The 27,078-nt window shown below is 40.5% G+C and overlaps 1 protein-coding gene and 1 long non-coding RNA gene across 6 annotated transcripts; one reads left to right on the top strand and one right to left on the bottom strand.

Moving 5' to 3' along the window:
• Positions 1-12,004, top strand: LOC122998800. The gene is made up of 3 exons (XR_006407512.1): positions 1-1,539; positions 7,472-7,538; positions 8,952-12,004. It is a non-coding gene; the product is annotated as an uncharacterized LOC122998800 (long non-coding RNA).
• On the bottom strand, positions 10,514-25,339 carry tmem229b (transmembrane protein 229B). Of its 5 annotated transcripts, none has more exons than XM_044375812.1 (4): positions 24,733-25,339; positions 23,455-23,529; positions 23,217-23,351; positions 10,514-12,640 (listed from the first exon to the last, which is right to left on the bottom strand). In XM_044375812.1, exon 4 carries the CDS (start codon positions 12,585-12,587, stop codon positions 11,991-11,993), a length of 597 nt encoding a protein of 198 aa, XP_044231747.1. In that variant the 5' UTR covers positions 12,588-12,640; positions 23,217-23,351; positions 23,455-23,529; positions 24,733-25,339; the 3' UTR covers positions 10,514-11,990. The 5 variants fall into 5 exon arrangements, with proteins under 5 accessions (XP_044231747.1, XP_044231746.1, XP_044231749.1 ...); XM_044375811.1 differs by lacking the exon at positions 24,733-25,339 and adding an exon at positions 23,907-24,701 and having other exon boundaries at positions 23,455-23,587; XM_044375814.1 differs by lacking the exon at positions 24,733-25,339 and adding an exon at positions 23,907-24,701 and having other exon boundaries at positions 23,496-23,587.
• Between the last annotated feature and the right edge of the window lie 1,739 nt (positions 25,340-27,078).

The following is a 27,078-nucleotide window of genomic DNA, read 5'->3' as shown; positions in this document are numbered from 1 at the left end:
TGTAGAAAGGGGGAAGGGTTGTTGTGGAGAGTAGACATGATGTAAAATAACTTAACTGCTTCATAAAGTGCAGCAGTTGTTGGTGGGAGGAGGAGGGGTTGAGAGGAAGGAGAAGCTCCCATGAGAGGAACAGGCGAGCTGAGGACTACACAAACCACGCTGAGTTCTGCGCCAAAATCAACATGAGCGAACCGAGCAGATGCTGTTTTTGTTGCTGCCAAATTACGCTGTTTTTGCTACTTGACCCTTTTCATAGGCGGCCAAACATGTCCGATCTTGCATTTTTCACCCCGGAGTTGTTGCCAATCTTTTAGTTTACACTTCAAACCTTCAGTTAACAGCATCTCCGACCGCCATCCGCTGATTGATACCTGTAGGGAAGTAATCACACAAAGCATTACAACCCCGCAGGGTTACAGGATGGCATGAGAGGTCTCCCCTTGTGATGAACATGTAGGGTGACGGATACAGTACGAGCCCCCCTCTCCACATCTCCATCGCTTAACCAAGCAGAGCTCACAGGTGGCTCTCTGCAGAGTTCAGAGGTTACCCGCAGCTTAATGTTGGAAATATCAGCTGTCAGTCCACACATCAAAGTATCTCTATAAATAAACGCTGACTGTGCCCCTCAGCTTTCAGCTTCACCAGCTTGAGAGGGTGAGGGAGGTGAAAGTGGTGGAGAAGTACGGGGGGGAGGCTACACCACAGAATTGACCCGGGCCGGAAATCACACTGTTTTCCTTGACTCTCAAATGGGGGCTCTTTTGAACGGCCCAAATGGTTGAGAAAACAAAGGCTGTGAATGTCCAGCATATTTCATAATCAGACGTCATACTGCAGCGCACCTGCACAAACAGCGGCCGCACTGTAGCCTCCTGTAGAGCGGCTCCCATGCAGACGGCAACAAGCCCCTTGGAGGTTCATGTAGCAGGCCGTACCATGTTTGGGCTAACCCACGTTTGCATATAAAACTGAAGTTTCCACACAGAAGGAAAGCTAAAAGAAGCAATTGACCTGGCTGAGCGCTGCAGTGCTCACCCACTTAGATAAAGGTATTAGCTGAAATGGCAAGAACGGTGCGGCTTAAGATGTTGATGTAAAGTCTCAGACTGGTTACTGCACGTGTGCCTACTGTCTCCACAGCTGGACTAACTCAGCTGGAAGTCAAGCCCTGTCAGGTGTTGCTACACCCGGTGAACAAAAAGGCCATGGCTGCTCACAGTTGTAGGTATGGAGGCAACGAGCCAATAAGAGCAAACAGAGGGCCTGACACACACACACACGCACACACACACACACACACACGCACACACACAGCCACAGCCAGTCACTCAAGCTAATGGCATGCTGGAGTTCCTCAAGAGGCCTGTGTCAGACCCGGCCACCACCACTACTGCCGGCGGCTTGGAAGCTTCACATGGAAAACACAAACACTTCCCTCTACAGGCAATCCATTCTCCCACAGTCGGAAAACATGATGGGCGGATGATGACTGGGGAGGCTTATGCAACAAGGAGCTCCTGCAGTTTAGCTCAAGGGGTAAGTAATACTGTTAGATTCTTATCTAAGCTTGTTTGAATTATGAAATATGGTGTGTGCGGACACACTTGTGTGTACGCCCACAGCTATCATTAGTGTAAACAGGCAGGTGATACCGTTAAATACGGTTAATGACTTGGAGATGACGGTTTGCTTGTACCTGACGCTAACTTGTTCCCAGTTCTCCAGTTGAACCTCAGTTACACACAGAGAGGCAGGAAAATTAAGCTATTTTCACTTCATTCTGTCCTATATTTCATAACTCTAAGCAGAGTACATGTATGTAGCGTGTTAAAGTACACTCAGAACAGTCAGTATACATATAAAAAAAAAAAAACCCACTTGATTCTTGAATGTGTTCTTGATATACACTATCCTCCCACAATGCATTGCACTGGAGGAGCTGCACACACAGCTGGAAAAAATTTAAACTAATTGTGGTTTGTGGTGTAACAGCTCCAGAAACACATCAGAAAACAAAAAATAACTACAACATTTTTGGAGAGATGTTTTGCATTCTGAAGTCGCAGTTTGATTAACTTCTGACAGCTAAAGTGTATAATTTCCTGTTAGTATAAAACCGTTGAGTAGTATGTTGATTTTTCTAAGTGCAGAAACAGCAGCACAGCATACTATGAGATTAGTTTATAGTCAGTACTCTACAGTATACAGTTAGTATGAAATATGACAGGGACACAGCATTTGACATCATGTCTAGAATTGACAATTTTTTACATTTTCTCATATTCACACTGGTGTAAACCATTGAAATCAAACAAGAATAGAACAGTCAACACCAACAATATGTAATTTCTCACTTTGTTTTTATTGAATAATATCAAACAGTAAAGGTTCTCACACACTGAAGCATTGACAAGCACCAAATGCCTCCTCAGTTGTTTATTTCATGATAGCAAATTTGAAAAACAGATGTTTTGGCAGGAAGTGAGTGTCCTTCATGTGTACTTAATCCGGGCAATCAGTGAAATCAATTCTCCACAACAATGCAATGCTTTGACACAGACAATAAAAAATCCCCTTTATACAATACATAAAACCACATTGCCAGTAACATCTGGACGATAACATCAACCATAAAACTGCTTGATGCAGAGAATTAGAGACACATCACATGAAAGTATTTAAGTAATTCTTAATTGTCTTCATTTTTACTTCCTACCATGAATGAATCTACTGAAAGTCACTTTCAACACAGCATGTTTTCCCGACAAAGCAAATATAAAAAGACTCTCAACTTGAAATAGCATGATGTGATTAGGTGAGAAGCTCATCACTCACTTCATCAGCATTACTAATTAATGATTCATCACTTTGATGTACAATTGCAGCACACAGTTTTTTTTTTAAATGAAACACATTTCATGATTAAAAAAAAGTCCCAACACACACATACACAAATAATCACAAAAGACTCATCATAAACATCACTCTTTAAGTTTATATTGTCCAAATTATTTGAGCTCTGTACATTTTTTTAAATTGAAACGTGGTTAAACAACAGGTTAACTGTTAAAAGTTGACTTTCTATCTTGGCCAGCAAATAATTGAATGGTTCCAACAGCTACCTTCATAAAGGCTAACAGGCATAAAGAGACATTGGTAGCATCACAAGCCAGCTACTGCAGCTTTGGTGGCCAAATGAGTGTCTACGGTCCTGTGTACTGGGCAGGAAAAGTAGGAATTAAATGTGTAGTTCAGAAGGAGCCAGCACAACAGAGCCAGCCTCAGCATTTGGATCCCATCAAAACCGAGCCATGATGACGTTAGAACGTGCTAAGTGCAAGGATTCCCACTTCAAAGTAGGGAACGAGGACGGGCCCCGGCTTCAGTACAGTGTGGCGTCTGTTTGAAGCTTAGCGGACCGTGTTAAGACACAACGCAGACCGGGGCCTTTGGGCCTGAAGCTGGCATTGGCTTGTGTTGGACAAATAAGACACTCTGATCGGTGCCCAAAATCCTGCATCTAAAAAAGACCAAATGGAAAGGAACCTGGACTTGAGATTAAGCAGGGATGACACGTGTGCACACAAAATAAAGACACATGCATACTGAGGGATAGATGTTGAATGGGCCCAGTGCACCCCAAAGCTCCTCCTGCAGCCCTGGACCGCAGGAGAAGCAGCAGCACATTAATTTTAATAACTGCTCTTATTTTCCCTCCTGCCAGCAGCTATTACCATAATTCACGCTCTGCCGAGTACCTGGAGAGCAGAGCTGCTGTTAATAGTCCTGGACACCTCGGACAGGGGAGCAAAACAAGACAGGGGACGGGAGGAGAGGTGTGTGTGTGTGGGGGGGGGGGGGGGGGGGGGGGTGAGGGGGGGGGGATAACACAGAAGCAAAGACTCAAAAACATTTGACTGTTATCTGATATACTGAAACTCAGGATGTTTTAAATTAATTATTTACAGTGCAAACAACGTGAGTTTGAATATGGAAAGCAGTGCGCCCAAAAAACGGGCAGGGCGGCGGAACATTTCTTCCTTGGCAGGTTCTTCGTTGACCTCAGGCCTAGATCCGTTGTGCTTGAATGCAGCACGGTTATGAAAGCACTTTTTTTTTTTTTTTTTCACCAGAGCTCTGCACTGATATATTGCGCAAATTGGATTGCCTACAACAAGTTCAAGAAAAGGCTCCATAGCTGTGAAACTGTTTATGTTATAACTCCTCTGAATCAGAGTTACAAACATAAAACTCAACAACATCAGAATCACTGGGTTTATCTTCAGCGGTTAACTCTGCAGAATTTATACTGCTGTTGGAGGGAAATGATAGCTCCTCCTCAATGCACTTCTATTTCAAACAATTAACCCTGAAATAAAATACATGTAAAGCAGCGTGGGAAAGCGCTGTGCCTTCTCTTTATACAAAACCTAGCAAGAGATAAGCCATGACCGTTAACAAAACGACAGGTTTCTAGAGTACTACAGCTGGCCACAGGCTCAAACTGTCAACATCAAATGCACACAACCTGCTGCCTGTTTTGGCTTTACATATTGCAGGAGGGTTGCCAGATATGAAGTGTAATTTTACTAACTGGCGGGACAGTTTCCATTCAGGAGCTATCATCTCATAGCTCTCTAAGCCCATCTCCGGCACTGAAAGTTTCTCATTTCACATGCCTTGAGACAGGAAATGGATAGTGAGTGGCTGTGTTTTTAAAAGTTACCTCAGGGAATACACCTGGGAGGGAGGAAGTTTCAGTTTGTAGAAAATCCACACATCAGTTCTACTCAGTTGTAATTCAAGCAATTGCAGATGGTAATTTTTAAATATCAGTCAGCCTTATAAAAAGAAGTCTTGTTCGATGAAAACATTGAACTTTATTTCCAGTCTCCCCCCCTGAAGACGTCAGCTGTACAACCTGTTCTGGTGAAGAATCTTCAGGGACTGGATCGCAGACTGCCTGTACTGTTTTAGCAAAGTACAATATGTCTGTCACCTAAAGGAATTAGTGGACATAAAAAAGTTTAAATCATCATGTGCAAACAACGTGGTTAAAGGATTGGTTCACGATTCTTCCAAGTCTGTCCTAAAACAATAGTCAGGTGCCCAAATGAAAACTGACACACGACACACATCATTCCTTCTGTTCATACTGACCATTAAAAAATTATTTATGGCTAATATGAATCTTCAGCCACCTGATTTTTGTCAAATCAAGTCAAAATCTTTCAAAGTTACAGTCATTTTAGAGCCAAATTCCCTCTTTTCGTTATTATTCTTCCACTGCAGCTGGACAGGAAAACAATGTCCGTCGAGACACAAATTTTTTACTAAAAGGGCTCTGGAAGATATCAAACTTGATGTGAGTAACTCAGGCTGCTGAAGCCTCATATTATCTTCAGATAAACTTGAATTTGTCCCCCATCACTTACATGCAGCGCATTTGAAAGGGACCATCTAATGGTCAGTATGAACAGGAGGAACGATTACACCGATCAAAACCTGTTTCAATGTTCATTCAGACACCTGACTGTTGTTTTAAGACAGACTTGAAAAATTGTGAACCTGTGAGGCGCCAACCCATGAACCAAAACTCCCATCTGGCCAGCGACCTGTCGTTGCATGTCGTTCCCCATCTCTCGCTCCCCTCGTTTCCTGTCATCTCCCTGCTGCTGGAAAAACAAAGTCATAAAATAACTGAAAAATTATGAGTGAAAAAATCTCTTTTAAGACATATAAAGTACTTGCTTTGAATAATAATTTATGTGTGATAAGGTTTTTCCACAAAAAAGTTCAAATATCTACTTAAAAGTTCTTAAAATTACATCTACTCCTTCTCCCTCATTGAAAAATCATGAACTTCTGAGTATGTAAATTGTAGTTGTGATGTCACAAATCGTGCTCATAGTTACACTTGTTAAACTCAGATTGAGGATGAGCACGGACGCAGCAGACGAATGAAGAGGAAGAACAATACCTAAAACACATTTTTAAGTGGAAGAGGACTTTAATTTAGATTCAACCTTTATAGAAATATATTGTTATATCCTATTGATTTGATGCTGCATGGTTTGATGTGGAGGAATTTGTGTCTTCTGTCAAGCAAACAAGTGAGCAAACTCCATTCTGGTGGCCAAAAGTGGGTTTGACTTGCTCGGTGCTCGGTGGCCATTTTGGAAGATTGGAAGAAAAGTGCATCAACCAGCTCTCCATCTTGGGCTCAGCTCAACCCTGACTGCAGGAGAGCTTGACTGCCCGGCAGCGTACATGGAAGGGAAAAAGTGACTAAAAAAGGGCCCGACTTTTCCAGCAGGATCTCAGTAAAAGACCCAGAGTCTGTCCAAAGCTGTGAAGCCATGAATGTGTTTCAGCAAAGGCCCGATGCATTCGCTCATTCACACGTCAAACAAGTTTCCCCTCAATGGAGGGCTCTTTCTTCACCGGCTCTGATTCAGTGGAAATGCAAATGTTAAGGTCTTGCCCTCCCTCCATACACCCTTACTGACGCTCAACAAATGCACCATGACGCTGTCACTCGCACCACCACTCTCCAATGCCAACCTGACATTCAACTATCCAGAGACTTTTTAAAAAAAACCAACACACTATCGTACCTTCACACACACATACGTAGCTGTTGAAGACATTCTATATTAATCCCTGGACTTCCTGTCGAGCGAACTGTGGAAATCTGACACGGGGAACGGTGAAGTCACACAAAAACAGCCCAGTGAAACTTAATCTCGACACGCATTACAGTACGCACACACGCTCATAAACAGGCCCTAAAATCGGCCTCAGGGAGGACACTTCTTGTCGTCATCGGCGCACAGATTACAGGTTTGTGAATCTCCATATTTGGAGTGCGAGTGACTGATTGGAAGAGGTGTGATGAAGCCACATGTTGACAGTGCCAAATGAGGCAGGTTCATGCCATTAGTGCAGCAGTGTGTGTGTGTGTGTGTGTGTGTGTGTGTGTGTGTGTGAAAAGTGGACACACCCTCATCCATTCAGGCAGGTAGGGTAGGTAGGTAGGTCGGCACCGCTTTGCTGGAGGGGCCCCGGGGCCGCAGGGGACTCACGGCCAATTAAAGGATTTGCCGGGACACGTAAATGGCCCCGATTCTCACTACCTGACACAAGGTGTGGCAGTAAGAAAGGGAGGAGATGGAAAATTTTGCTCGAGGCCTCCTTTTAAAGCAAACAGAAATCTGTCATCGCAGCATTATTTAAATTAATTGATTTGATTTTTTTTTTGCTTTACTATTATATGGAGCTGTCATAAATGCATGCTTGATTAAAGACAAAGAGCAGGGAATTTTTTTTTTTATTATTGAGGAAAACAAGAGGGGAAATTTTTGTCCATATAAAATCTTACAACGTCCTGTCTAGCAGGTTATATTTTAAGCCAATCTTTGTCCCGCTGTTTGAAGAGCTCAGTAATAAAAAGCTGTTTCCTTGACAGACCAACTCAAATGCAGACTGATGACTCAGAGATCAACTTGCGTCCTCATGCTGTTCGAACAAGGCAGGTTTGTCTCGGTTTATTTTTTATTTTTTGGTCAAAAGGAGCCATCGTGTGGCCAAACGAATGTACTGCCAGACTCTCAGGAGCTCATAATATCTCCACAGCTAAAGATGAGGTGTTAGTTTAAGTGTTTATAAAACCTGAATAGAGAAAGAAGAGACAACAAGAAGAAGCTGGTTTGGTATTGATGCTTTTATCTGATAGAATTTTCTGAGGAATACAAGCATGATAATACAAAATGTTTCATCCTGTTGCCCAGAAACATTTTGACAAACGCTGACAAGACATGTACATAATGTTTAACCCTTAGATGCACAGTGCAGAGGAACCTGAATGCTTCCATATATGAGTAAAAAATGACCCCTGTTAGAATCTGTTTATTTATTTATTATAAATGCTATCGTCATAATGTTGCTCAGAATAATTATTTGAATAAGCATTATTTTAGGTTTGTAATATTTACAGTATTTGTTATTTTCATCATATTATCAATCTGCTGATGCTACTTAGCATGACTCCACTTTTAGCATCACAACACTGGCTACCGATTTGTTTTAGGACTGATTTTAAGATTTCATTGATTATGTTCAAGGCTCTTCACTTCATGGTCCTCAGACAAGAACCTGCTGGCTGTTCCTGTGTCTACATGTAAGACTAGGCTTTTAATTATATTCCTGTTATCTGTGTTTTTATTGTTTGTTGTGTGTAAATCACTTTATAACATTGGTTTTGAAAGATGCTATACAAATAAGCTTTAATAATATTACTTTATAGTTAGTTACACACAACTACAGTAATGTTATCTAAAAAGCTAATGTTAGCTAGTTATAAAATAGCTATCAATTCAGTGATATCAATAAAAATATAGATAACACTTAAATGTAAAATTGTCGTCTGACATGATGTGAATCACAGCTGAGATGTGGTCCACAGTAAATACTGTATGTATCTAATAAAAGTAACTAAAAAGGAGGAAATGTCCTTATAAATCTCCATAGGAAATGCATACGGGTCATTTTTTAACCCCTTATGGAAAACTGGAATGATAATACAAAAACTGAATTTTCTTAAAATGTAAAGGATGTGAATAAAAAATGTGTAGATATCAAAAACAAGATTTTTGAGGAATACCTGGAATATGAAATGCTTGAGATATTTTTGTCACAAAAAAATCCCCCCCAAAAAACAAAACCAGTCAGGTCATTTTTGAACCACTTTTACATCTAAGGGTTAATATATATGTTTTGTCAGCAAGCAGAAATGAAATGGTTTCCAAAACACATAGATTTATGATCAAATAAATACATATAATCCCAAAAATTGATAAATTATACATGTAAATAATCAAAGTGAGTGATATACAGTACAGTGTTTTCACTAAAATCTGTCTTTTTTTTTTTTAAATGGACAAAAAAAGTAACCGTTACAGTACATGGGGCCTATAATCGCTTGGATAAAACCGGAGTTTTGAGGAGAAATGGAAAAATTTTGGACATGCAGCCTCAAGGTAAAAATACCAGAGAATCAGTTCAGTTTAAACATACTTTACATGCACATACACATACAGAGACTGTCTCTGTAAAACACACTATACACACTCACCTAATACTCCTTCATTCACATATTGCAGAGAACAAATACACCTCATTTCGCTTGTTCTTGTGATTTGTCTCATCAAAGCAGTAGAATTGGATAAAGACATTAGCTGCATATAAGTTCTCATAATGTAGTTTAGTAGAGTTTTTTTTTTAAATGAAAGCTGGATAATCATTGCTGGGTCAGAAGCCTCTATTGCTTTTAAGCCTGTTGGTTCATGTAAGAAACAAAAAAAAAAACATAATATGCTCACAAAGAATCATGAAATTCAAATAATAAATGTGATAAAAATCAAAAACATTTTCCTCATCCTCTCAAGGATTCTTGATCTTTTATGTTTTTGTTCTTATTTCTTGTTCAATGTTAATAAAACACATCTGTTTTCCAGCTGCTGTTATCATATTATCCACTGGATGGCAGCACTTCATCTATGATCCAGTCATCCTCCCTCTGCACTCACATGGAGGCAGTCAGGGGAAAACACTGCATGGCACTGCAGCCACAATAATGAAGGTCACGCCAATATTTAGTCCGTTAGTCAGCTGGAAACATGGATTTTGATTTTTTTTGTGTTTTTTTTTACATTAACAGTTCAAATGGGTAAAAGCTGAGTGCAGACGAACATTTAGCGATTTAGTCGACAAAATAAATGGTCCTCCTGAGGAAAACCTCTCAGTGATCATGTTTCCATTTCATGTATACTGCCGATCACTGTCCAGCAGGAAGTCTCCGACCTGTTTTATTATCGAACCAGTAGCACCAGATTCACATTACTGTCAGCTCCTGTATGCATGGAGGTGAGCGTACAGTCCTTAACCTTTCTATTGCAGAGTATGAGTCACATGATGCACATGGAGAGTCAATAAAGCTGTGTGTTTTTGCTTGGAGTACCAGATGTCTGGACGTTACCATGTAAGACACAAGAAGTTAAGATCATTCAAAAATCCTAATTTTACATAAACTGTTAAAACCTCTGAGTGACAGAGTTTGTTTTGAGCATTTCACAACAGTTTATGTTATGTTATGGTTAAATAGTGCCACCTGTGGATTGCGTGCAACCTGAAATCAGCCTCAACATCTCTGCGACTTGTCTCAGTTTTTAATCCACTGCAGCACCAATCGATCAATCATTCTCTGAAACAACTGAGCAGCAAATTCTGACACAGTTTCAGGTGAAATGTGAGTTTTTTCATGAATTAAAACCAGTATTTTTCTCTTCTTCACTTCACATATTTGTCAACTATGAATAAAAACCCTAACAAATCTGATAACCAAAAAGCTTTTGAACAAATGCTAATGGGCAAAATGTGCTTTGTGAATGTGAAGTTTGATCATTTAAAATGGACTACGGCTGTCACAGCTGCATTTTATTGAAGATCTACTGGTTTTTTTTTTTTTTTATCGTGCGGCAGTCCATGAGATTTTCATTTTACAGAAATGACAAAAAAAAAAACATGTCCCACAGGTGATTTGTGAGAGTCGACGGGAATGGCTAATGGCTTCAAGTGAATGAGAATTAAGAAATGAGGCTTTACTGTAAGCGACCCCGGCAGATCTGAGAGGTGAAACTCTGATATTAAAAGCACACTAAATGAACATGCAGACAGCGAGTCATTAAAAAGTTTTCTGAAAAACTGTAAAAAGGAAAATTTGGTGCTTTATGCTGATGGTCACGACTCATAATCATTACCATCAACAGAAAGGCATCCCTGCAATTATGTTAAATGGACTGTATTTATTTAGCGCCTTTTGATGCCTCACATTAGCCTAAGCGCAAACACGCGCACACGCACACACACTCACACTCACGCGCACACACACACACACACCATCCATCCATACACTGATGGCGGCAGAGCTGCCATGCAAGGCCATGACCTGCTCACCGGGAGCAGTTTGGGAACCTGTGCCTTACTCAAGGACACTTGGACATGCAGTCAGGAGGAGCGAACAACCGTGATAACCGGTCGACCGGCTCCACCGCCTGAGCTGCCGTCATCATTCCCGGCGCTGCAGAAAACAAACGACTGCTGAGTGACCTGCTTTGTAAGAAATGTATATCATATTGGAAGACAACTTTTTTTTTTTCTCCATGCATTTTTTTTCCAGGCATTGTGGGTATTCATTAACTGCAGAAAAAACATTCTTCATGGCGAAAGCTGACACATGGCGCATTGCTTTGCTTCAGGGTGGACAGTATTGTTCTTAAAGAGCCTTTTGTAGCTACATTACTACAGTACTTTGAATAATACTAAAGGACAATATGTACAGTTTAAAAAGGACGTTACAACTGCAGCTACTTTTATTATGTTTTCTATGCAGCAAGCGTTCTGCTTTCATATAGACTGATTTGCCCTTGAAACAGAAATATTGTTGTCCTTGTTCTTGAATCTGATCCTTTGCAGGATGATAACACTAATCTTTGCAACCATAGTTTTGTTTTCTTTGTTGTTTTTTTTTCATCTCATGTTCTTTGATGGAAAAAGAGGAGATTGAAAGTGTAATCCTGGTTGGTCAAAGGTCCCTTGTTGTCACAAGACCCTGATCTCTTCAACCCCACATGGAAACGGGTGGGTGTGTTATGAGATGCAGCATGGAGTTACTGTGCCTCTGTTGACAGTAGAGGACGCAGTGAGTGATTTGGGAGTTTGAAGCCCCGGTTAGGGATTTGTTTTCTGGTTGTTGTGATACTCTGTACACCTCTGCACACCAGCCCAGTCTACATAGCTGTTTGTCTGTCTTCCCCCCCCGATACGGGTGAGGGGGAGGACTGCTTATGAAATGTGGCTGAGGAGGGTAGAAGAGGTGTAGCAGGGCGATTGGGCTGGTTTCAGATTGTGTCCTTCTTCTATTCCTTCATTCATTCCCCTTTCAGGTAACCGTTAGCACTATTCCCCATCCCTCTGCTCCTCTCTCTCCTCCTCCCAGCCCCCAAATTTCCTCCCGCCCCTCCTCCACCCCCGGCATCTGACGGATGGTTTGACCAGCCATCCTCGGGCCCCTCATGGAAGCGCAGCCGCAGAGTTTTACGGATGACCAAGCGCTCCACGATGAAGGAGGCGCAGAACCAGGGCACGGCGTACTCGGCCGTGATCAGTCCCATGAAGTTGTAGCGGAACTCGGAGTAGTCCCAGGGGCAGGCGTTGAACTGGCGCAGCAGCAGCCCCGTGCCGAACTCCCACAGGTACGTCCATAGCGTGTAGATGATGCAGCGCAACAGCACGGGGCAGCTGCCGCGCAGCTTCAGGTACATTCGCTCAACGATGAGGATGCAGGTGCCGTAGATGAAGAGCGCCCACACGCTGGTCACGCCAGGGAACTTCCAGTTGCAGTTGACCACAAACTCCCAGGCGGCGGTGAACATGACCTCGCAAAAATAGCCATGGATGGCGTAAAGGTACCAGCGGGACAGCGCTGTCAGAGGCACAGGAGCTTCTGGGGTTGCCAAGGTCTCCATCCTTCCTCTGCTCTTATTCTATATGTGTGATCTTATTCTAATAAGATTCAGATCTGAAGGGAGAGGAGAGAAAGAAAGGTGTAAAAAAGACATAAAGGCAAGAGAGTTCAATAAATCAATTCAGTCCGACTTCTTTTAATTTCAAGTGGTGCCACGCCAAAGTTCAATTGAGGACACGGTGATGAAACACTTGACTGACATCAGTAAGATGAATTTAGAGACTGCAGAGCTACACAGCACTTAACACGCTGGCCTTCCTTCAGTTGATGCTATTTACTGACTGACTGAGGGGGTTTCTTATGTAAGGTATAGCTTTATCATCTGACTGCCTACATCATGTGCTCTTTTTCCAAATCCCGCAGCTTGACGCACACAGGCTTTGGTGTCAGGTGTCAGGAGGCCCACGCAGGGTTGGATCCTTCCTCTACTCTTTTTATCACAACACATGTCCAATAAAAAACACTGAACGCAAACAACACCATACCGAGGAGTTCAAAGACCACATAGTTGAGAAGGCCACTGAACGTATATCTTCTACTCTACAATGCCTCCAGAGGAAACTGTGTCAAAACAGCAAGCATTATACAATGGATCATAACCGCTCTGTAAAATACAAGCACAGAGAGAGGCTAGGAGTACAAAAGCTTGTTTGAAGAACAAAAGCCGATTTTTTTTGGCTCTTTTTGTCTTCAAAGGCTGGCTGAGGCCCAGAATGGGCCCATGGGGATTAGCACATTTCTCCCAAACAAGGAACAAGGGTTTCATGTGAGGAACTGGGCCACAGCGACAGACCAACTGACCTCCCTAAACCTTTTACACCATCTTTTCACTGCCTCCCTAGGAATCTCTCTCTTCTCATCTATCCAAGCTGGCCTAGGTCAAACAGTACTTTGCAAAAGATTCTGAGCATAATGCTTCGACCTGTTACAAGAACTAAATGGAGTAAACGGATTTACTACATCAAAACATCCAACGGTGTTCAGACAGAACGCAAAGCAAATTTTCCACACGGGCACAATTAGATACAAAGTCAATGCAGAGACGCAAGTAGGCTCAAATTCGCCCAAGGCAACGTGAATTAAAAATCCGCGTCCACGAGTGAAAAATTTGCACGTGTCGCTTTATGAATATACTTCATGAACGTACAGAGAGGAGAGAGACTGGAGGGAAATAACAGAAAGGACCGGAGTCTCTGGTGAGTTCTGAGTTCAATCAGAGGCTAAACTGAACACAAACACACAGAAATACTCCCACAGACACGGACGGTGCCCTCAGTTGCTAGTTAGTTTACGGCTAATGCACAGTAATGTATTTTGGCTGTTTGTGGTGAATTAACACAAATGATCCAGCAGTTAAACTCGCACAAGTAACGCAAGGCAAAAATTCACTTTGCGTTCTGTCTGAACACAGCTTTAGATAAGTTGCTTATAACAGTAAAACTTGTCAAATCTACTTTTGGTTTTTAGGTTGAAAAACTTCAATCATATCAGGACTGCAACTAATGATTATCTTCATTAAATCTCGATTGATTTATTAGTTGTTTAGTCTGTAAATCAGTATTTTCCCAAAGCCCAAAGTGACGTCCTCAGATGTCTAGTTTTGTCCCGACCAACAGTCCACAACCCAAATATATTCAGTTTACTGTCATAGAAGACTAAAGAAACCAGGAAATATTCACATTTGAGAAGCTGGAACCAGAGAATTTGGGCTTTTTTTAAAAATCGATAATCAAATTAGTTTGATTAATTAAAACAAAATAAAATGATTAATTTAATATTTGACAACTAATCAATTAATCAACTAATCACTGCAGCTTTAAATCATATAATCAATACAAAAAGTATAAAGGAATCGTTTTTAAAAAGTGTTTTTATATTTTTCAATTTTTTGGGGAAATATGATTACTTATTTTATTGCTAAGAGTGAGATGAGAATAATTATACTGCTCTCATATGTGTCTCATACTAACTGGTACTAACTTGTTCCTGGTTACAGCCAGCCTTTTGGAAAATGGAAAACCTGCCATTATTTTCATATTATTTCAACATGGTTAGCTTGAGTCACACCGGATAAGTGTAAATGCAGCCGAGACTCGCCCTTTTATATTGCGTTACACATTTAGCTGTTAACAAGTGAAACCAGATACAGATAAAACACGCAGCAACTCATTTCGATTAGTTAAGTCAACTGTAGTGTGATTGGGAATGTTTTCTCTATAAACGAATAGTGTCAAACCTAAAGAAAACACTCTCTGTTCTCTCTGAAACATTAATGGAGGATTAATCACCCATTGATTAATGACTGATAAGATCTCTATGAATGCAAAATACAATTTTGGTTCAAAATTTGGTATAGGGACTTATTATAAAGGGATACTTGAGCAGGATCAAAAATGACTCACTCTATACTGTGAAGGGTCAAGATGTGAAAAGTGTGCTACTGAAATCTTTGAAAGCTACAGGCGAAACGCGTTGTTCACTCCTAATAAAGTCACAGTAAAGTCATTCCAGTGTGCGGTGGTTAATTTAGATTTTCACTTTATATGTTCCTGCAACCGACCAGCACCCAATACTGGCTGTGCATAGGGAGTTCTGTCTTTTGAAGCCCTGTATTAATATTGAATTTCCAAATAACTCCCAATAATAGCGGCTTTGCAGCCATATTCCACAGGTTTGTTGACACTACTGTACTTCTTTTCACATATCTGTCATATTTCTAATTTCTCAAACTCAAATTACAACTAGTAGGCTGGTGTAAATGTTTTATTCTGGCTGCTCATACTTCAGTCTGTACAATGTGATGTGAATCCAAGTCATTATAACTGAGTGTTAACATTGGACACTCAAAGTGTATTTTGGGCGCCTTTTTTGCTTTTATTCGACAGACAGTAGAGAGCTGACAGGAAATAAGGGCAGAACGATGTGGGTTGACATGCCATAAAGGTCCTCGGGTGAACTCAAACCAGGGATATTGCGATTACATGGTCAGCGTCTTAAAATCCTACGCCACCAGGACGCCCCCACATACCCTTTCTGTGTGTGTGTATTTCAGCATATCTATTGACTTGTTGCCTCAGCATGACACAGTTCACACACTGGGTGCTATTTGATTCAGCTGCTGTTGTTGTTGCAGCTGTTGTAGGATATCGCCCACCAACCCACCAGCCCTCTCACAGGCCCAAAGTATTGATCGGCAAGGTCCCTGCCAGCTCTTGCTGCAGCGCCCCACTTCGCCATTGCACTCTAATGAACCCCGCTAAGGGACATCACTGTGTGATGGTGATCAGAATGGCAGATGTGATAGCACTACATGCTTTGTAAACCTCCCGATGACCATGGGGAGACACAGTGCAGGCAGGGGGTTGTCTGAACTGAAAGGAGTGTTGCGGGGTGGGGGGTCTAACCCAAGAGCGCTGGGAGTTTGTCTGAGATCACAGAGGGAAGACACCAACTGACTGTGTGTGTGTGTGTGTGTGTGTTTGTGTGTGTGCTTTTCAATGAAACAGAAAGGTAAAGAGTGAGGTAGAGAAAGGGAGTGAGCGAAAACAAGCTTTTACCAGAGGGTTCTCATTGAAAAGAAGGCTGACAGGTCTGTGAGTTAGACAGTCCTCTGACAGCAGGTACACAAAGACGAGCGTGAAAAAAAACACAGATATGGGAGCAAGCCAAGGTTGAATAAAAAAGGGGCAAAACAAAGAGGTCCCTTTACTGTGCCCAAAGCATGCTGACAGCTGTGAACTTTGACACCGTGATTAAATCAGAAACCGAACACATTGCTGACCTCACATCATGATATAATCCCTGTTCCCGGCTCTGGCTGTGGCACAGATCCCGGGTCTATGCAGACTTTTGGAAGGTCACTTTGGGAGCTGCGGTGTAGCGTATAGAAACCAGCAGTATCCAATGCAGCTAAGTGCCAGTGACCAAGGTGACCTAACCACCACTTCATCAACTGTGACGGAAACGGCAGCTGCCAGATACATGCCCCTGTAGTCGCATCTGTCTTCATGAAAATAGTGTATATGTAAGGCGATTAGCTATTCTGCAGATTGACAATTCGGGATGCCAATAAGCTGACAGGACTGGCCAGATGTGCTGAAACGATTTGTCCGTTATTCAATCAACAGAAAACTAGCCATGACCCAGTGATGAGTAAGGTGCATGTCACGCAAAGGGGAGAGTAAGAAAGACGGGCGAGGGTGATGGTAGGGGAGAACCGTCCGAGGCAGCGCAAAATAGCCTGAGCTGATCCCGATCAATCGTAAAGACAGGGTCAATTACACCTGAAACAGCAAGCTGGCTCTACCCCGTACATTATCACATGACTCCTTCTCCACCAGGAGCAAAATCACAGGAGTTTGCTTCATCAAGTCATCATACATTGCCAAACCTCATTTTTAACTATTTTCAACTCAGATCTGTACAATTCTGGGCTTCTAGGCAACACCAATGACACTTTTTACGATGAACCACATTTTAACCTGTCATCATGATAAACTTTTCTTTAAGTTTCCACTAAAGTATGTAAAACGTCTTTCAGAATACTTTCTATGTTTATATTTGCACATAGTACACATGCACACCAGTAAGCTGTCCAGCACGACCACAATCCTCTAAATTTTGGCATCTGATAGGCCACTTTTCCACTGGTCCAGTATAGCACACACTGTGGCATTAAGGGTTATAAGAAACACTATCATACATGTTTCCACTGCAGCCTCACATGAGGTGATAACCACTCTGACCAAGACAAAGGAATACAGAATTGGTGGAATTGGATTGTTAGAGTAAATACCTTCTCAATGACACCTTGATGCTGAAGAAGGGCAGAAAACTACATTTCCCTGACCAGGGTCTCCCAGCCATTGCAAGGTTTCAAACTAGCACACTTATCCCTCCTCCCTTCATCCTCCTAAATCCAGAGATTCCTCCTGAGGCACATTAAGTATATTGGTATCAGAAACAAGAATGGCTTCTGATAGAGCTGGAGAGACGCCATGAGGGCTGAGACTAAAAGCCTGGACGCGCCATGGCCAACAGGGGCTCATATAACTTTATAGTAGGCATCCTTTCTATATCTGCAAGGTGAAAGCCCGAACAAAACAAGCAGAGTGGGGAGGGCTCCATGTAAACAGAGAAGCAGGAGCTGTACTCTGAAGGGTTCATATCAAAAACACTGTATTGATCTGGAAGAAATAAAACCTGAGGTCATCTCAGGATCATAACTTTTTGTCTATATTATATCATAGAAGATTCATCTGTAAAACAGTTTGCATTAGCTGATACCCTTTTTCAAAGGAACTGGCATGTCCTTGTCAGTGTGTATCAGGATACAAACTTTATTAAATGGACGGAGAATCAGCCAGATACTACGCTCAGTCAGCAGCTTTGACAAAATACAATAGAGCTGGGCGATAAATTAATATAATATCAATATTGCGATGTACTGTACGATTAAAAATCTACTTTTTTAATCATTTAAGTGATAAACGTAACATTGAATCATACTAATTGCATAATTGTTGAATTTTTGCATATTTTAAAAGGTATAAAATACCACTAAATTTGAGTTTATCAATATCACAACCTGGTGCCACCTGGTTATTTATCAATTAACAGTTTCTAAATTGAATTTTCAGTAAATGTACTATACCAAGTAGTGCTGAAAAGATTAATTGATTCATCAATAAATTGAATAGTCAATCAACAGAAAATTAATTGCAATTTTATATATTGATAACTGATTAATTGTTTAAGTCATTTATAAAGCAAAAATGCCATCTTCTTGAATGTAAGGATTAGTTACCTTTCTCTCTTTTATGTAAGTTTAACTAAATATATTTGGGTTTTCAACTGCTGTTCAGACAATACAAGACGTCTGAAGACCTCAATGTGTCCTCTGGGAACTGATCGTTGCGATTAATCTAGAGAAAATTGACAGATCAATCGAAAATGATAACAATTGTTAGTTGCAGCCTTAACGCCAGGATTTATTGCCATCTTCATATGCTGTACAATTAAATATACCATATTATTAAGATTTTATCCATCCCTCGAATGCAATACAAACTCTCTGAATGATGGTATGTGAATAAAAGATATAGAGGAAAAGGAAATAAAAGACTGAAATAAGATAGATTTTTTGTGTTTTTAATCTATAAATTTTAAATTGAAAAAGAAAAATGTTCTCTGGTATTAGATCGGCTCTCAAACTGGTCAATAAACTGAGTTTAAATATTGTAATTAGTATCAGAAGAGAAAAAAGTGTATCTCTAATTCTTGTTTAAGCATAAAGTGTAACTTTCTGCTGATGGTGGATATCACATTTTGGAGCATAACACCACTCGGCCACTTCAACCTTCACAGACTGATGGTGTGTAGTGTGACCTCTGTTCACTCTTTATTTGATGAATTTGGTCTTACGGTAGCTTTTGGACTGACAGCACACTGTGTCGCAATCTACTTTGACTTTTAATCTATTCTGTTGGTTAATCTAAGCTGCTGGCGGGTGGTCTTTCGTGGTATCTCTTCTCTGTAACTTACTGTCTCTCTGCCTACCTGCCTCCCTGCCTGTCTTTCTATCTCTTAATTGCCCGATAAGTATCCCAAAAATTACTTTTATACACACTGACATTTATAGTTTAAATCATTTCTGAAAGTGTCTTCTCCTTCTTTCCCTCTCTCATCTGCCTATCACCCCCCACACACTCATTAAAGCTCTTGAGCTCTTTGCAGTTTAATGAAAGACCCTAAGACATGGGAGCTAAGCCCTCTCTCCTGAATAGTATGTGGGTCATGCCCCATAGATTAGAAATCTTGGAGCAGCTACAGAGAAAGCAGGAGATTTACTGACATGGTCATCATGGTGCCGTGGAGAGTAATGCCTCTGACGGAGGGATACATGCGTATGTTAATCTGTTATCAGACAAAGAAGCTTTATAATCAATCGCTGACAATGCATAATTGATGCTAGCTGCTCTGCAAAGGTTTTAGGGCCAAAGATTTTTGACAATCAGGCAAGGTCTGGAGCAAATGTGTCATCTGCTTTCAAAAAAGTCAAATATTTAGCATGTTTGTCTGTTAAACTGAAAGGGGCACATGAAAGGGGCCCATTGCTCTTACCAGTATCTTATGCATGTGCATGGAAAGGGTCATACTGGGGCGCCTAACATCTCCCTATGGTCAGCTAGACAACCTCCAATTTGCCTCTAAAGCACAGAGAGGTACTGAGGATGCTACATTAACATTAGTGCACTTGCTTACCAAACACATCCAGCATCCTGAGGCTTATGCCAGAATTTTATTTATTGATTTTAGTTCAGCTTTTATTACGATCAGGACTGACAGGAAGACTTTTTATCTGACCGCCCCCAAAGAGTCTTTGTACAAGGCTCCCTGTCTGATGAAATCATTTTGAATAATGGGGTTGCATTTATATATATATGAAACACACACATCTATGACAGCAACTTTTGTCTTTTTAAACATGCAGATGACACAGCGATGGTGGGTTTAAGGGTAATGATGAACTAGAGAGTTCTTACAACAATCACATCAACAATCTATTAACATGATGACAAGACAGTGCTTTGCCCTTAAACGCTAACAAGACCAAGGAACTCGTTGTCAACAATAGGGGTGGGCAACCAATGTGTCAGCCAACTACAATTGAGGGTCAAGCTGTAGAGATAGTAGGTTTTAAATATTTGGGAATGATTTTAGACACCAACTTAAATTTTAATGAACAATCAGACCACATTTTTAAGAAGGCAATGCAAAGATTGTTTCTTTTAAGGAAATTAAATGGCTTTGACATGAGCAAAGAAGTCCTGAGGATGGTTTAAACTAGTCCAGTGGAAAGTATAATTTCCTACAACCTCACATACTGGTACGGAAACTTAGTGGCTAGAAGCAAAAGCAAGCTCACAAAAATAGTTAAAGGACCAGTGTGTAGGATTTAGTGGCATCTAGTGGTGAGGTTGCAGATTGCAACCAACTGAATACCCCTTCCCTCACCCTCCCCTTCCGAGCGTGTAGGAGAACCTACAGTGGCCGCAAAACTCACAAAAAACGCGGAAGGCCCTCTCTAGAGCCAGTGTTTGGTTTGTCCGTTCTGGGCTACTGTAGAAACATGGCAATGCATCATAGCGAGGTCCATGGAGGAGGACCTGCTCACTAGGTAGATATAAAGGACTCGTTCTAAGGTAACAAAAACAGAATAATTCTTATTTTCAGGTGATTATAAACCCATTAAAACATACTTATGAATATTATATTCCCTTTCTGCCGAGTCTGTTCTGCTAGATGCCACTAAATTATATACACTGCACCTTTAAACACAGCCAGCAGACAGTTGGTGGAGCTGTACACCACATAAATCAGGAGAAAAGCAACATTAATAGTTCAGGACCTTCACATCCTTTGTTTAATGAATTTGAAAACCTCCCTTCAGTAAGACGATATAGGGTACCCACAGCAACGAGAAACATCTTTGAGAGATCTTTTATTTCATCCTCTGTCATCTCACTAAACAAGTGACTCTTAATTAGACATTAGTGACTGCTGCTGTTTTTATGAAGTATGTTTAAGATATGTATTTATTGTTATTATTTTAGCATTTTCATCCCAACCATTTATTATCACAGGCCCCCTTATTTATTGTCTTTATCTCAAGTATTCTAACCCATGACAGATAAAGTTTTTAAGTGTATGTATGTCCGTGAAGTTTTGAAGCGTGTGTATGTCTGTGAAGCCAAAGACAAATTTCCACGTGAGTAGACAATAAAGATGTCTATTCTTATTGTTTCAAATCTAAAGGTGCAGACAGGTGTCTAAATTGCAGAGACCTATTCCAAAGAAAACGCAAAACCTACTTTTATATACTTGCATCAAGCAAAAATCTTATTTTAGGTCAAGTAATACCTAAAATACCAATATTTAAATACAGAAAATCTGATTATATATCAGCCAATATTTGTTTTTTAACATAAAATCATACAAAACTTTTAATAAGTATCCCTAAAATTTAGTTCTAAAAATAATTGTGAATGAGATATGTACTGAGCATATGTACCAAGACATTTGTCTGTTTAAAAATCTACTTTTCAGTCCTCTCTGGCAGACAGTGTAATATGAACACTGTTTCCAAATGGCCCCAAACATATCTTTGTCCTATCCATGCTGAAATTTCTTGGCAATTATCACCTGACATATATGCCAATACTGATATATCTGTGATAAGTTAATATATCTACTATCTGGCTTATTCATCAGCTACGCTGTACTTTTATTGTTAGTCATTACTATTCTTCAAAGCCATCTTCCCTTGCTTTGTTTTATTATGGAACATTTTGTATCTCCATAGAGACAGTGCAACAGTACAGAAATACAATTTTGTTATTAATGTGACTGTATTACAAATCTTCAAACACACACAGTGGAAATTTGGTTTGGGAAAGTAATTCCTTTCCCACAGCAATTACTATTTGTGTGCCTTTAATGTCTAACTGTGCCTTCCCGACATGTCCTATAGGCTATGGTCTGTTAAAATCAGAAGCAAGAAATGAAAAACCTGCTTAAATACATCATGCTAGGCAGTACTAAATACTTCAATCATTGAGACCCACAGCTGAGGTGGGCTCAATGTTATTTTATTTCTATCATGGTGTCATTTTGAGATTCCTTGCTGTGAAAGGCTGTTATAAATAGGTCCAAACTGTCAATACGGTGTAAAACTGAGAGGGGATATAGGCTACCGAGGCAGCAGCAGGGATTATCTCACCCCAAATGATAGTGAACTGCAGGCCTTATATGGAATAAATCGATGAGGGATTTTGGAAATCCAACCCACAGCCCCATATAGCACCATTTCTCTGCACAAAGCATCCACGAATGTAACTTTGGTGATGAAATGAAATCTGACTGAACTAAATCAGCCCTAGAAACACTCTGAGGGTTGTAATAATTATGCTACATGGCCAAAGTCATTTTTATTTTGTCCCTGGGAACTACGGGCCAGTGCGCAGGCCCGGCTGCTGGGACTCCGCTGCAGCATCCTTCACACTGAGCAGTGCGGTACGTTTAGGATCTTCAAACACTAAAAAAATATCACCTAAAATCAACAGAGGATACTTGAAAACACTTTTATAAGCCTTACAAAGAAACACTGGAATCCACAAGACGCAATTAGACACACAGGCTACTGTTGGAGTCCTCTTTCTGAGCTTGCATCGCCTTGTCCTATCCATATTTTAACAGGTGTAACAGCCGAACTGAGGATAAAAAAGCACGCCGAATGAAGGGGAATGCATCCTGATTTAAAATAAAAGCTCAGCTATTTACTTTGCACAAATTACAGAGCACTGGATTTGGGACACAGTTAAAAAAAACATGCTTGCACAGCTGCCAACTTGCAAACACTCATTAAAGATGATCCATTGCAATTCTCGAGGTAAAGCTTGTTAAATTATGCTAACAACCGACCGATTTAACTTCTCAAAAAGCCTCACAAATGCATATGCTGTTCTTATAAATAGTCATGCTTCCTACATCCTAACATGCTGGTTTCATGTCGGCTCCAGCAGACGGACATGAATCATCCTCAGTGCAGGTTTTTTTTTTTTTTTTTTACCTTCAGATTGGACTCTGTGGTGTCTCTCTCTGCACACAGGCCGGTAGATGAAACGCAACACCCGGTGAGATCGTCCTGGATGTCGCTGTGGCCGTCTGCTGCACGTCTGTCGCCGGCTTCTCCTCCACGGTGTCTCTGCTCTCCGATGAAAATTGACACATTTTACTTCACTGCAGCAGCAGCACATGCTCAGACAGACTCACACAGTCCTCGCATCTTTGGTTAACCATTTGCTCACCGCAGCTCAGTGTCCAGACCTCCAGACTCGCTGCTTCTTACCGGAAAGTCTGCTGGAAGTCCACTTATTCAGTCACTGTGGAGCCGCAAGATGACAAACAGGCTTTACACGAGTCAGTATTTACGTGGTCATCCTAAACAACATCAAAGCCTAATTTCATCGAGAATGCATGAGTCACTGGTAACACTTAGCTAATCTTAACCGCTGCATTTAGCATTTATGAGCTGCAGAAAACATAATACTATGCAGTTATAAGCAGATAATTGTAAAGGAATGGTTTGACTTTTGGTGAAATATAAATAATAATATATTTTTAGCAGAGTTGAATTATATGATTGATAAGTTAACTTTACCTCTCAATATGAAGCTACAACCAGCAGCCGGTTAGCTTATCATAGCTTAGCACAATGACAGAATTAGAGAAACTTCTAAAACGCTAATTAACACCTTACCGTTTCCTTTTCTCTTATGTCTTATATATTTTTTCCGTACAAAAACCGAAGAGTAGCCGTTCAAACCAATAATTTGCGGATTTTTCCAGCAGTTATGTACACACTACTCCTGGTTGGGCATTAGGTTGCCAGGCAACAAGTGGTTTTGCCTTGTTACCTCCTTTGTGCTAAGTTAACTAGCTGCTAGCTCCAGCTGTACGTTAGCTTAGAAGTAGCCATAGCTAGTTAACTGCCATTTTAGCTTTTGAAGCAAGTTGTCACAATTTAGTGCAGTTAAACTATTTTTAAATCACATATTTGAATTTACTTATTTATATTAATATATTTAAATAAATGTATTTAATAAATGTGCATGTACTGCCTTTTGTAGGGCAGTTATAAACCATTAATTCAATATTTATCCACTCTAAATGCTAAATAGAGGGGTTAAAATGAGGTGTTTCTGTCACTCAAAATATATTAGTGGATAAGGATTTAATCACTTATTCTTGCATTTCTGACACATATCAACATGATGTTAAAAGTGGAAAGACTCCCTTGCTTTCATCCGTGAACACATTTCCCTTCTCTCACGTCTATAACATCAGGTAATTGCTGTGTTCTTGCAGGTATATACATTTGCATAATTTCCAAACACCCATTGTTCCTAATTCCTGTTGAGACTATTGTAGTTACTCAAGACTTGGGAATGTTTTTCCACCCTTTTAGGCCTTTGTGGGAACCTGGTTTAGTCTCACCGGACCTCTAGTGGGATGAATATTTCAGGAGTTTGAAGAGGTGTGAAACATCACACATATCAAGTGACAAAAGAAGAGGTGACACATACCTCAATAGTAATGCCTCTTTCTTTGTATGTTTGGAAAGAGCCCGAAAAGGTCCTGTTTGACAGGTTTGTAGCAAACTGAAAAACATATCAGTCATAAACATCAGTAACATCATGATAATTTACTCTCACATTACTTCGTTCAGCAAAATAAGGTCAAGTGCTTAAGCTCACATATAATTAACCCCAGACAGTTGCTTAGACTTGCAGCTGTACTTGCAGAATTTCTTTTTTCATTTTATATTCTGCCAAAAACTTTGTTGTGGTTTAAAGGGTGTCAACAACTGTTTAAGGCCCTGACAGTATTAAGTTAAGTTCCCAGACTTTCCATAGAAGTGTATAAATTCTCAGACATGTCGCATTGGTGTTAGCTGATGCTCTTTTCTCAAACAGTTTTAAAATTACAACTTCAAGTAACTAATAATTAGGAACCCAAAAAGCCGTTACGGTATTCCTGAAAGAAGCTCTAGGGTACAAGTTCCCAAACGTTTTTGTCTGACGTACCAACGTATTTGACAGGCCCTGTCAAATGAACATCAACACCAAATGTCACGTCAAATGTTATTTGACACTATTATATAGATGTGGATTTTATTGCAATATTTTAAGCCATGCTAGTGGTGTTAGCTGTAGCGATGTCCACCACAGACTGAAATATCTTAACAGCTATTGGATGGATTGCCATGAAATTTTGTACATACATTCATGGTCCCCAGAGGATGACTCCTAATGACTTTGGTGATCCCCTTACATTTCCTCTAGCACCACCAGCAGGCCGAAAATTTCACTTAATCCTGTGAATTAGCTCCACATCTACTTGGATTATTGGTGCAAAATTTGGTACATACAGACATTCATGATTCCCATACGATGACTTTGGTGATTCCCCGTCTTTCTCTCTGTCACCACCATGCGGTTGACATTTGTGATTTTGAGTGAAATATCCAACAATTTAATGGATTGCCATGAAATTTGGTACAGACATTCTTGTTCCCTTCAGGATGTATTGTAATAACTTTGATGATCTGTTACCTTAATCTAGCACCACTGTCTCCTCTAAATTTCAATTTGTCCAAGTTATATTGATACCTGCAAAACTAACAAAACTCCCATCAGCTGTACTTTATAATTAGTGCTAAGTAGCAAATTTTAGCTAACACGCTAAACTACAATGGTGAACATGGTTAAAACCATACCTGCTTAGCATGTTAGTATGCTGATGTTAGCATTTAGGTCAAAGCACCTCTACAGTTAGCATTACAGAGCCGCTGCTAGCATGGCTGTGGACTCTTAAGTCTTGAATTGTCAGTTAAGGCTTGGTCTCTTTTTACTGTAAGTTTGGTCAAGTTTGCATTCATGTTACTATCACTTATTGGAGCAGCAGAAATGTCCTACTCCGTTACTTTTAGCTATCGATTTCAACTCCTTTGCTAACTGGTTTTTACCCACTCTCAATCACAGCACATGGTGTTAAGGTGTATGTACTGTATTGAATATAAATGGAGGGAAAATCCTTGAGTAGTAGCTTTGGAGCAGTAGAGGATGAATTTGTTGTTGTTTTTTTTGGAAAAAATTTAGAGGATAAGGGTAAGACAAAATGTCCAAAGTCCAAGGACCATCAGCTGTACTGTTGTCACATGTACACGATAGTCAAAATAACGGAAACCACAAAATTAATGTTCCACAACAGAGTAGAGCTTTACTGGTCTCTGTGCAGTGGGAGAGAGACTCTTTACCGATGCGAAATTAGCCCATAGTGGATTTCCAGTAACAATGGCCAGTTGATAGAGTATGCAATAGCAAAAGGCACATTTAGTAAAATCATTAAACCTGAAGATGCATGATAATGTAACACAATTGACTAAAATAACTGCATCCATTCTTTCTAGTTTTAAATGGTCTTCGAAAGGGAAATGTTCCCATCAACAAGACATGAATGGTCACTCAGTGATTTGAAAAGCATTGTAACAATATTATTTGTATGCTCTAGCTATATCACCAACCAGATATGATTTCAATTGGACATTAATGGGAGATACTAAAATACTTTATAGACTCCATTTTCCACAGAGCCTTGTAAAGATGAGACGGGTGCTCACTCAAAATCATAATGTTAGCAATCAGCATCGACCTCGCACTGCAGATGAGTGGACTAAAGCAGAAAATAACAGCCTAGATCATTCATCTACAGTAGGAAGGAGAGGAACAAGCATGCATGGTAGCAGAGCTTTTCTTAAAGCAGCCTCAGACAGAGCTGAGGAGCATTACAACCCCAAAACTCCCAGACAGACAACACTGGAGTGGCTTCAGAACAAAGATCTGAATACAGCCAAAACTTGGACTCAGACG

The sequence above is a fragment of the Thunnus albacares genome, chromosome 15, assembly GCF_914725855.1.
Source record: "Thunnus albacares chromosome 15, fThuAlb1.1, whole genome shotgun sequence".
NCBI classification, from domain to species: Eukaryota; Metazoa; Chordata; class Actinopteri; order Scombriformes; family Scombridae; genus Thunnus; species Thunnus albacares.
This window is presented reverse-complemented; position numbering and strand designations above follow the sequence as displayed.